General features: G+C 50.9%; 1 protein-coding gene across 1 annotated transcript in view; it reads left to right on the forward strand.

Annotated features, from left to right (window-relative positions):
- The window catches only part of LOC130342148 (reticulon-4 receptor-like 2), a 49,036-nt gene extending 37,328 nt beyond the window's left edge, over positions 1–11,708 (forward strand). The window contains exon 3 of the mRNA XM_056554254.1: positions 10,146–11,708. Within this exon, the coding sequence (XP_056410229.1) occupies positions 10,146–10,805 (660 nt within the window). The 3' untranslated portion in view covers positions 10,806–11,708. The remainder of the gene's footprint in view (positions 1–10,145) is intronic.
- Positions 11,709–12,022: the final 314 nt, after the last annotated feature.

A 12,022-nucleotide genomic window follows, 5' to 3' on the forward strand; every position in this document is an offset into this window, starting at 1 on the left:
GTGTATGCTCCGCCCCCTCAGTGTTATGTCTAGTGTAGGCCTGGAGGGGCAGTATACTGTAGATATGTGTATGCTCCACCCCCTCAGTGTTATGTCTAGTGTAGGCCTGGAGGGGCAGTATACTGTAGATCTGTGTCATGCTCCACCCCCTCAGTGCTATGTCTAGTGTAGGCCTGGAGGGGCAGTATTCTGTAGATCTGTGTATGCTCCACCCCCTCAGTGCTATGTCTAGTGTAGGCCTGGAGGGGCAGTATACTGTAGATCTGTGTATGCTCCACCCCCTCAGTGCTATGTCTAGTGTAGGCCTGGAGGGGCAGTGTACTGTAGATCTGTGTATGCTCCACCCCCTCTGTGCTATGTCTAGTGTAGGCCTAGAGGGGCAGTATACTGTAGATCTGTGTATGCTCCGCCCCTTCAGTGTTATGTCTAGTGTAGGCCTGGAGGGGCAGTATACTGTAGATCTGTGTATGCTCCGCCCCTTCAGTGTTATGTCTAGTGTAGACCTGGAGGGGCAGTATACTGTAGATCTGTGTATGCTCCACCCCCTCAGTGTTATGTCTAGTGTAGACCTGGAGGGGCAGTATACTGTAGATCTGTGTATGCTCCGCCCCTTCAGTGTTATGTCTAGTGTAGACCTGGAGGGGCAGTATACTGTAGATCTGTGTATGCTCCACCCCCTCAGTGCTATGTCTAGTGTAGGCCTGGAGGAGCAGTATACTGTAGATCTATGTATGCTCCACCCCCTCAGTGTTATGTCTAGTGTAGACCTGGAGGGGCAGTATACTGTAGATCTGTGTATGCTCCGCCCCCTCAGTGTTATGTCTAGTGTAGGCCTGGAGGGGCAGTATACTGTAGATCTGTGTATGCTCCACCCCCTCAGTGTTATGTCTAGTGTAGGCCTGGAGGGGCAGTATACTGTAGATCTGTGTATGCTCCACCCCCTCAGTGTTATGTCTAGTGTAGACCTGGAGGGGCAGTATACTGTAGATATGTGTATGCTCCACCCCCTCAGTGCTATGTCTAGTGTAGACCTGGAGGGGCAGTATACTGTAGATCTGTGTATGCTCCACCCCCTCAGTGCTATGTCATGTGTAGGCCTGGAGGGGCAGTATACTGTAGATATGTGTATGCTCCACCCCCTCAGTGCTATGTCTAGTGTAGACCTGGAGGGGCAGTATACTGTAGATCTGTGTATGCTCCACCCCCTCAGTGCTATGTCTAGTGTAGACCAGGAGGGGCAGTATTCTGTAGATATGTGTCATGCTCCACCCCCTCAGTGCTATGTCTAGTGTAGGCCTGGAGGGGCAGTATACTGTAGATCTGTGTATGCTCCACCCCCTCAGTGCTATGTCTAGTGTAGACCTGGAGGGGCAGTATACTGTAGATCTGTGTCATGCTCCACCCCCTCAGTGTTATGTCTAGTGTAGGCCTGGAGGGGCAGTATACTATAGATCTGTGTATGCTCCACCCCCTCAGTGTTATGTCTAGTGTAGGCCTGGAGGGGCAGTATACTGTAGATCTGTGTATGCTCCACCCCCTCAGTGCTATGTCTAGTGTAGGCCTGGAGGGGCAGTATACTGTAGATCTGTGTATGCTCCACCCCCTCAGTGTTATGTCTAGTGCAGGCCTGGAGGGGCAGTATACTGTAGATATGTGTATGCTCCACCCCCTCAGTGCTATGTCTAGTGTAGGCCTGGAGGGGCAGTATACTGTAGATCTGTGTATGCTCCACCCCCTCAGTGCTATGTCTAGTGTAGGCCAGCAGGGGTAGTATACTGTAGATCTGTGTATGCTCCACCTCCTCAGTGCTATGTCTAGTGTAGGCCTGGAGGGGCAGTATACTGTAGATCTGTGTATGCTCCACCCCCTCAGTGTTATGTCTAGTGTAGGCCTGGAGGGGCGGTATACTGTAGATATGTGTATGCTCCACCCCCTCAGTGTTATGTCTAGTGTAGGCCTGGAGGGGCAGTATACTGTAGATCTGTGTCATGCTCCACCCCCTCAGTGTTATGTCTAGTGTAGGCCTGGAGGGGCAGTATACTGTAGATCTGTGTATGCTCCGCCCCCTCAGTGTTATGTCTAGTGTAGGCCTGGAGGGGCAGTATACTGTAGATATGTGTATGCTCCACCCCCTTAGTGTTATGTCTAGTGTAGGCCTGGAGGGGCAGTATTCTGTAGATCTGTGTATGCTCCGCCCCCTCATTGCTATGTCTAGTGTAGGCCTGGAGGGGCAGTATACTGTAGATCTGTGTATGCTCCACCCCCTCAGTGCTATGTCTAGTGTAGGCCTGGAGGGGCAGTATATTGTAGATCTATGTATGCTCCGCCCCCTCAGTGTTATGTCTAGTGTAGGCCTGGAGGGGCAGTATACTGTAGATATGTGTATGCTCCACCCCCTCAGTGTTATGTCTAGTGTAGACCTGGAGGGGCAGTATACTGTAGATCTGTGTATGCTCCACCCCCTCAGTGCTATGTCTAGTGTAGACCTGGAGGGGCAGTATACTGTAGATCTGTGTATGCTCCGCCCCCTCAGTGTTATGTCTAGTGTAGGCCTGGAGGGGCAGTATACTGTAGATCTGTGTCATGCTCCACCCCCTCAGTGCTATGTCTAGTGTAGGCCTGGAGGGGCAGTATACTATAGATCTGTGTATGCTCCACCCCCTCAGTGTTATGTCTAGTGTAGGCCTGGAGGGGCAGTATACTGTAGATCTGTGTCATGCTCCACCCCCTCAGTGCTATGTCTAGTGTAGGCCTGGAGGGGCAGTATACTGTAGATATGTGTATGCTCCGCCCCCTCAGTGCTATGTCTAGTGTAGGCCTGGAGGGGCAGTATACTGTAGATCTGTGTATGCTCCACCCCCTCAGTGCTATGTCTAGTGTAGGCCTGGAGGGGCAGTATACTGTAGATCTGTGTATGCTCCACCCCCTCAGTGTTATGTCTAGTGTAGGCCTGGAGGGGCAGTATACTGTAGATATGTGTATGCTCCACCCCCTCAGTGTTATGTCTAGTGTAGACCTGGAGGGGCAGTATACTGTAGATCTGTGTATGCTCCACCCCCTCAGTGCTATGTCTAGTGTAGACCTGGAGGGGCAGTATACTGTAGATCTGTGTATGCTCCACCCCCTCAGTGCTATGTCTAGTGTAGGCCTGGAGGGGCAGTATACTGTAGATCTGTGTATGCTCCACCCCCTCAGTGTTATGTCTAGTGTAGGCCTGGAGGGGCAGTATACTGTAGATCTGTGTCATGCTCCACCCCCTCAGTGTTATGTCTAGTGTAGACCTGGAGGGGCAGTATACTGTAGATCTGTGTTTGCTCCACCCCCTTAGTGTTATGTCTAGTGTAGGCCTGGAGGGGCAGTATACTGTAGATCTGTGTCATGCTCCACCCCCTCAGTGTTATGTCTAGTGTAGGCCTGGAGGGGCAGTATACTGTAGATCTGTGTCATGCTCCACCCCCTCAGTGTTATGTCTAGTGTAGGCCTGGAGGGGCAGTATACTGTAGATCTGTGTATGCTCCGCCCCCTCAGTGCTATGTCTAGTGTAGGCCTGGAGGGGCAGTATACTGTAGATCTGTGTATGCTCCACCCCTCAGTGCTATGTCTAGTGTAGACCTGGAGGGGCAGTATACTGTAGATCTGTGTATGCTCCACCCCTCAGTGCTATGTCTAGTGTAGGCCTGGAGGGGCAGTATACTGTAGATCTGTGTCATGCTCCACCCCCCAGTGCTATGTCTAGTGTAGGCCAGGAGGGGCAGTATACTGTAGATCTGTGTATGCTCCACCCCTCAGTGCTATGTCTAGTGTAGGCCTGGAGGGGCAGTATACTGTAGATCTGTGTATGCTCCGCCCCTTCAGTGTTATGTCTAGTGTAGGCCTGGAGGGGAAGTATACTGTAGATCTGTGTCATGCTCCACCCCCTCAGTGTTATGTCTAGTGTAGGCCTGGAGGGGCAGTATACTGTAGATCTGTGTATGCTCCACCCCCTCAGTGCTATGTCTAGTGTAGGCCTGGAGGGGCAGTATACTGTAGATCTGTGTATGCTCCACCCCCTCAGTGCTATGTCTAGTGTAGACCTGGAGGGGCAGTATACTGTAGATCTATGTATGCTCCACCCCCTCAGTGTTATGTCTAGTGTAGACCTGGAGGGGCAGTATACTGTAGATATGTGTATGCTCCACCCCCTCAGTGTTATGTCTAGTGTAGGCCTGGAGGGGCAGTATACTGTAGATCTGTGTATGCTCCACCCCCTCAGTGTTATGTCTAGTGTAGGCCTGGAGGGGCAGTATTCTCTAGATCTGTGTATGCTCCACCCCCTCAGTGTTATGTCTAGTGTAGGCCTGGAGGGGCGGTATACTGTAGATATGTGTATGCTCCACCCCCTCAGTGTTATGTCTAGTGTAGGCCTGGAGGGGCAGTATATTGTAGATCTATGTATGCTCCACCCCCTCAGTGTTATGTCTAGTGTAGGCCTGGAGGGGCAGTATACTGTAGATATGTGTATGCTCCGCCCCCTCAGTGTTATGTCTAGTGTAGACCAGGAGGGGCAGTATACTGTAGATCTGTGTATGCTCCACCCCCTCAGTGTTATGTCTAGTGTAGACCTGGAGGGGCAGTATACTGTAGATCTGTGTATGCTCCACCCCCTCAGTGCTATGTCTAGTGTAGACCTGGAGGGGCAGTATACTGTAGATCTGTGTATGCTCCGCCCCCTCAGTGTTATGTCTAGTGTAGGCCTGGAGGGGCAGTATACTGTAGATCTGTGTCATGCTCCACCCCCTCAGTGCTATGTCTAGTGTAGGCCTGGAGGGGCAGTATACTGTAGATATGTGTATGCTCCGCCCCCTCAGTGCTATGTCTAGTGTAGGCCTGGAGGGGCAGTATACTGTAGATCTGTGTATGCTCCACCCCCTCAGTGCTATGTCTAGTGTAGGCCTGGAGGGGCAGTATACTGTAGATCTGTGTATGCTCCACCCCCTCAGTGTTATGTCTAGTGTAGGCCTGGAGGGGCAGTATACTGTAGATCTGTGTATGCTCCGCCCCCTCAGTGCTATGTCTAGTGTAGGCCTGGAGGGGCAGTATACTGTAGATCTGTGTATGCTCCACCCCCTCAGTGCTATGTCTAGTGTAGGCCTGGAGGGGCAGTATACTGTAGATCTGTGTATGCTCCACCCCCTCAGTGTTATGTCTAGTGTAGGCCTGGAGGGGCAGTATACTGTAGATCTGTGTATGCTCCACCCCCTCAGTGTTATGTCTAGTGTAGGCCTGGAGGGGCAGTATACTATAGATCTGTGTATGCTCCACCCCCTCAGTGTTATGTCTAGTGTAGACCTGGAGGGGCAGTATACTGTAGATCTGTGTATGCTCCACCCCCTCAGTGCTATGTCTAGTGTAGACCTGGAGGGGCAGTATACTGTAGATCTGTGTATGCTCCACCCCCTCAGTGCTATGTCTAGTGTAGGCCTGGAGGGGCAGTATACTGTAGATCTGTGTATGCTCCACCCCCTCAGTGTTATGTCTAGTGTAGGCCTGGAGGGGCAGTATACTGTAGATCTGTGTTTGCTCCACCCCCTTAGTGTTATGTCTAGTGTAGGCCTGGAGGGGCAGTATACTGTAGATCTGTGTCATGCTCCACCCCCTCAGTGTTATGTCTAGTGTAGGCCTGGAGGGGCAGTATACTGTAGATCTGTGTCATGCTCCACCCCCTCAGTGTTATGTCTAGTGTAGGCCTGGAGGGGCAGTATACTGTAGATCTGTGTATGCTCCGCCCCCTCAGTGCTATGTCTAGTGTAGGCCTGGAGGGGCAGTATACTGTAGATCTGTGTATGCTCCACCCCTCAGTGCTATGTCTAGTGTAGACCTGGAGGGGCAGTATACTGTAGATCTGTGTATGCTCCACCCCTCAGTGCTATGTCTAGTGTAGGCCTGGAGGGGCAGTATACTGTAGATCTGTGTCATGCTCCACCCCCCAGTGCTATGTCTAGTGTAGGCCAGGAGGGGCAGTATACTGTAGATCTGTGTATGCTCCACCCCTCAGTGCTATGTCTAGTGTAGGCCTGGAGGGGCAGTATACTGTAGATCTGTGTATGCTCCGCCCCTTCAGTGTTATGTCTAGTGTAGGCCTGGAGGGGAAGTATACTGTAGATCTGTGTCATGCTCCACCCCCTCAGTGTTATGTCTAGTGTAGGCCTGGAGGGGCAGTATACTGTAGATCTGTGTATGCTCCACCCCCTCAGTGCTATGTCTAGTGTAGACCTGGAGGGGCAGTATACTGTAGATCTATGTATGCTCCACCCCCTCAGTGTTATGTCTAGTGTAGACCTGGAGGGGCAGTATACTGTAGATATGTGTATGCTCCACCCCCTCAGTGTTATGTCTAGTGTAGGCCTGGAGGGGCAGTATACTGTAGATATGTGTATGCTCCACCCCCTCAGTGCTATGTCTAGTGTAGCCCTGGAGGGGCAGTATACTGTAGATATGTGTATGCTCCACCCCCTCAGTGCTATGTCTAGTGTAGACCTGGAGGGGCAGTATACTGTAGATCTGTGTATGCTCCACCCCCTCAGTGTTATGTCTAGTGTAGGCCTGGAGGGGCAGTATTCTCTAGATCTGTGTATGCTCCACCCCCTCAGTGTTATGTCTAGTGTAGGCCTGGAGGGGCGGTATACTGTAGATATGTGTATGCTCCACCCCCTCAGTGTTATGTCTAGTGTAGGCCTGGAGGGGCAGTATACTGTAGATCTGTGTCATGCTCCACCCCCTCAGTGTTATGTCTAGTGTAGACCTGGAGGGGCAGTATACTGTAGATCTGTGTCATGCTCCACCCCCTCAGTGCTATGTCTAGTGTAGGCCAGGAGGGGCAGAATACTGTAGATCTGTGTCATGCTCCACCCCCTCAGTGCTATGTCTAGTGTAGGCCTGGAGGGGCAGTATACTGTAGATCTGTGTATGCTCCACCCCTCAGTGCTATGTCTAGTGTAGGCCTGGAGGGGCAGTATACTGTAGATCTGTGTATGCTCCACCCCCTCAGTGCTATGTCTAGTGTAGGCCTGGAGGGGCAGTATACTGTAGATCTGTGTATGCTCCACCCCCTCAGTGTTATGTCTAGTGTAGACCTGGAGGGGCAGTATACTGTAGATCTGTGTATGCTCCACCCCCTCAGTGTTATGTCTAGTGTAGGCCTGGAGGGGCAGTATACTGTAGATCTGTGTATGCTCCGCCCCTTCAGTGTTATGTCTAGTGTAGGCCTGGAGGGGCAGTATACTGTAGATCTGTGTATGCTCCACCCCCTCAGTGTTATGTCTAGTGTAGGCCTGGAGGGGCAGTATACTGTAGATCTGTGTCATGCTCCACCCCCTCAGTGCTATGTCTAGTGTAGGCCTGGAGGGGCAGTATACTGTAGATCTGTGTATGCTCCACCCCCTCAGTGTTATGTCTAGTGTAGGCCTGGAGGGGCAGTATACTGTAGATCTGTGTATGCTCCGCCCCTTCAGTGTTATGTCTAGTGTAGGCCTGGAGGGGCAGTATACTGTAGATCTGTGTATGCTCCGCCCCTTCAGTGTTATGTCTAGTGTAGACCTGGAGGGGCACTATACTGTAGATCTGTGTATGCTCCACCCCCTCAGTGTTATGTCTAGTGTAGGCCTGGAGGGGCAGTATACTGTAGATCTGTGTCATGCTCCACCCCCTCAGTGCTATGTCTAGTGTAGGCCTGGAGGGGCAGTATACTGTAGATCTGTGTATGCTCCACCCCCTCAGTGTTATGTCTAGTGTAGGCCTGGAGGGGCAGTATACTGTAGATCTGTGTATGCTCCACCCCCTCAGTGTTATGTCTAGTGTAGGCCTGGAGGGGCAGTATACTGTAGATCTGTGTATGCTCCACCCCCTCAGTGCTATGTCTAGTGTAGACCTGGAGGGGCAGTATACTGTAGATCTGTGTCATGCTCCACCCCCTCAGTGCTATGTCTAGTGTAGGCCTGGAGGGGCAGTATACTGTAGATCTGTGTATGCTCCACCCCCTCAGTGCTATGTCTAGTGTAGACCAGGAGGGGCAGTATACTGTAGATATGTGTATGCTCCGCCCCCTCAGTGCTATGTCATGTGTAGGCCTGGAGGGGCAGTATACTGTAGATCTGTGTATGCTCCACCCCCTCAGTGCTATGTCTAGTGTAGGCCTGGAGGGGCAGTATACTGTAGATCTGTGTATGCTCCACCCCCTCAGTGTTATGTCTAGTGTAGGCCTGGAGGGGCAGTATACTGTAGATCTGTGTATGCTCCACCCCCTCAGTGCTATGTCTAGTGTAGACCTGGAGGGGCAGTATTCTGTAGATATGTGTATGCTCCACCCCCTCAGTGCTATGTCTAGTGTAGGCCTGGAGGGGCAGTATACTGTAGATCTGTGTATGCTCCAACCCCTCAGTGCTATGTCTAGTGTAGGCCTGGAGGGGCAGTATACTGTAGATCTGTGTATGCTCCACCCCCTCAGTGCTATGTCTAGTATAGACCTGGAGGGGCAGTATACTGTAGATATGTGTCATGCTCCACCCCCTCAGTGTTATGTCTAGTGTAGGCCTGGAGGGGCAGTATACTGTAGATGTGTGTCATGCTCCACCCCCTCAGTGCTATGTCTAGTGTAGGCCTGGAGGGGCAGTATACTGTAGATCTGTGTATGCTCCGCCCCCTCAGTGCTATGTCTAGTGTAGGCCTGGAGGGGCAGTATACTGTAGATCTGTGTCATGCTCCACCCCCTCAGTGCTATGTCTAGTGTAGGCCTGGAGGGGCAGTATACTGTAGATCTGTGTATGCTCCACCCCCTCAGTGCTATGTCTAGTGTAGGCCTGGAGGGGCAGTATACTGTAGATCTGTGTCATGCTCCACCCCCTCAGTGCTATGTCATGTGTAGACCAGGAGGGGCAGTATACTGTAGATCTGTGTCATGCTCCACCCCCTCAGTGCTATGTCATGTGTAGACCAGGAGGGGCAGTATTCTGTAGATATGTGTATGCTCCACCCCCTCAGTGCTATGTCTAGTGTAGGCCTGGAGGGGCAGTATACTGTAGATCTGTGTCATGCTCCACCCCCTCAGTGCTATGTCTAGTGTAGACCTGGAGGGGCAGTATTCTGTATATCTGTGTATGCTCCGCCCCCTCAGTGCTATGTCTAGTGTAGGCCTGGAGGGGCAGTATACTGTAGATCTGTGTATGCTCCACCCCCTCAGTGCTATGTCTAGTGTAGACCAGGAGGGGCTGTACACTGTAGATCTGTGTCATGCTCCACCCCCTCAGTGCTATGTCTAGTGTAGGCCTGGAGGGGCAGTATACTGTAGATCTGTGTATGCTCCACCCCCTCAGTGCTATGTCTAGTGTAGACCTGGAGGGGCAGTATTCTGTAGATCTGTGTCATGCTCCACCCCCTCAGTGTTATGTCTAGTGTAGGCCTGGAGGGGCAGTATACTGTAGATCTGTGTCATGCTCCACCCCCTCAGTGCTATGTCTAGTGTAGACCAGGAGGGGCTGTACACTGTAGATCTGTGTCATGCTCCACCCCCTCAGTGCTATGTCATGTGTAGACCAGGAGGGGCAGTATACTGTAGATCTGTGTCATGCTCCACCCCCTCAGTGCTATGTCATGTGTAGACCAGGAGGGGCAGTATACTGTAGATCTGTGTCATGCTCCACCCCCTCAGTGCTATGTCTAGTGTAGACCAGGAGGGGCAGTATACTGTAGATCTGTCATGCTCCACCCTCTAAAATCATGCTCCAGGTCTAACACAGAGGGGGTGGAGATGAACACAAATTCACAGAACCCAAAAGATCAAAGCTGGCGCATGCCCCTTTTAGGGCCTGGACTGGGCATGTATTACTATTTCCTGGAATGTTCCTTTAAGAGTAATGGCGCTGCCCGCTGCCTCACTGGTCTGACAGATTCTATATGCGCTACTATCTCCCGTATATCTTTATGTAGCGGATGCTGTCATATCCTATATATAAACTGCTTACTTTACCCGTGTGAGATCCTCCTACAGCACTCCTTCCACCACCTGTCATTTTTTCTCTATTTTTTTGGTTGCGCTTATTAATCTCTTTCCTCCAGCACTCCTATATATGACTTTCCATATACTAACCCTCTCATGGTTTCTCTCTCTTTAGGATGGCCTGTTTCGTGACCTGTCGAACCTCACACAGTTGTTTTTGTATGGAAACCTGTTGCAGTCTCTCCCAGCTGGCACATTTTTTGGTCTCTCAAACCTGGATCGTCTGTTGCTCCACAGCAATCGCCTTGTGACTATTTCCCCTGCGGCTTTCACCGGTTTGAGCAACCTCACCATACTCTTCCTCTTCAATAACAGCCTTCCTTCCCTCTCTGGAGATTGTTTGCGCTCCCTTCACTCTCTGCAGTTTTTGCGTCTGAACGGGAACCCGTGGCATTGTGACTGTAGCTGCCGATCTCTCTGGGGTTGGTTTCGCTCCTCTCCGGGGGTCTCTAGTTCCCTAGTGACCTGCACCTCCCCGCCGGCTTTTCGGGGAAGAGACCTGCGATCTCTTGAGGAGCGGGATCTACGGTTTTGCAGCTCTAACAACCCTATCCCAACCGGAAACCTGTCAGGATTATCCTTCCCACCCAAACCTTCCTCTTTCTATAGAGGTCAGCCCGGCCCGAGCGAGAATGAGATCAATGAATGGAAAGATAGAATAGAGGAGAAGGGAGGAGATATTGACGACAGCTTGAATGGCGGTGAAGGTCGGGGCGGCCTAAGCGTTGGGCTCCTGTTGGTTTTGCTCATTTGGATTGTGGAAATAGACCTTTAACCTGTGGAAATAGAATCCTCTCGACAATTATTACTTCCTCCTCTGTGAACGTTTTCTGACAAATAAATGATATATATATTTATACAAGTGTCTGTGATGATTTACACCACAGCTTCTATGGCGGAGGCATGAGACCCTGTCCTCCAACTGTGGAGCTTCTCCAGGAACATCGAAGACACAAACTCCTCTAGGCTGTAACATTGTCAACCTGTCTGTTCTGAGGTTTAGAAATTTTGGCAAAAAATTCCGTATCATGAACTCCCTCAAGTTTTCAGCATTTTTGATGCTTTTAAAAAAAAATCATCTACAAGATGTTCAAGGGGACATTAAAATAGTATCAACAGTTTTTAAAAACAAGTAATATGATGCTGTGACGAAGGGAAGATAGAATAAAAACTATGCATACTTATCCCCAGTCCTCGCAGCTCGGTTCAGGTCCGGCTGGTCCCCCGATTTTCTTCTGAAATGATCGCTTACTGCAGGACATGTCCACTCAGACAGTGACTGGACACCTCTGTGGCTGGAGATTGGCTGAGCTAGCAGGTCCTTCACCAAGCGCTCATCGCAGAAGCAGGAAGAAGAGAGAAGATCAGGAGGACCAGATGGAGCAGAACGAGAGCTGCGGGGGACCAGGACTGGGTAAGTATAGTTTTTTTTCTATTTAACCCCTGTCCCAGCACCATATTTCTTTACAGAACACTTGATAAGATCTTTAATAATTTACATGAATTTCAGTAGGATGGATACAGGAAAAACTGGTGTAGCTGGATTCGGATTAATTGATGCTCAGAAGATTAAAACAACATGGGATGGGAGGAAGGTGAGCATAGGTTTGGCTTTGTTCTAACCACATGCACAAACACCAATTTTGTTAATTCTCTTAATACCTCTTTAAGGGCAGGGTCACACAGGGCGCATCCACATGGTATTTCAGGCTGCAAATGCGCCGGCAGCAGTCACAGAGGGACCGCAGAGCTCTGCCACCAGGAGCTCGCTGTGCAGTCCCTCTGTGTCTGCCATTGGCGCATCCGCAGCAAGAAATGCGCTGCGGATCCACCTTGTATGACCCTGTCCTAAAGAGGTATATGGACAGCTCAAACATTTTTCTAATTGACCCCAGGGGCTGTAAAAATAAGAAAGTGAACTCACCTGCCCTGATCCCCCGCAGATGGCATTCCATGGCTCCAGGTCCCTGTCCCTCTTCTCTGCCTCTTGGT

The sequence above is a fragment of the Hyla sarda genome, unplaced genomic scaffold, assembly GCF_029499605.1.
Source record: "Hyla sarda isolate aHylSar1 unplaced genomic scaffold, aHylSar1.hap1 scaffold_637, whole genome shotgun sequence".
Taxonomy (NCBI): Eukaryota; Metazoa; Chordata; class Amphibia; order Anura; family Hylidae; genus Hyla; species Hyla sarda.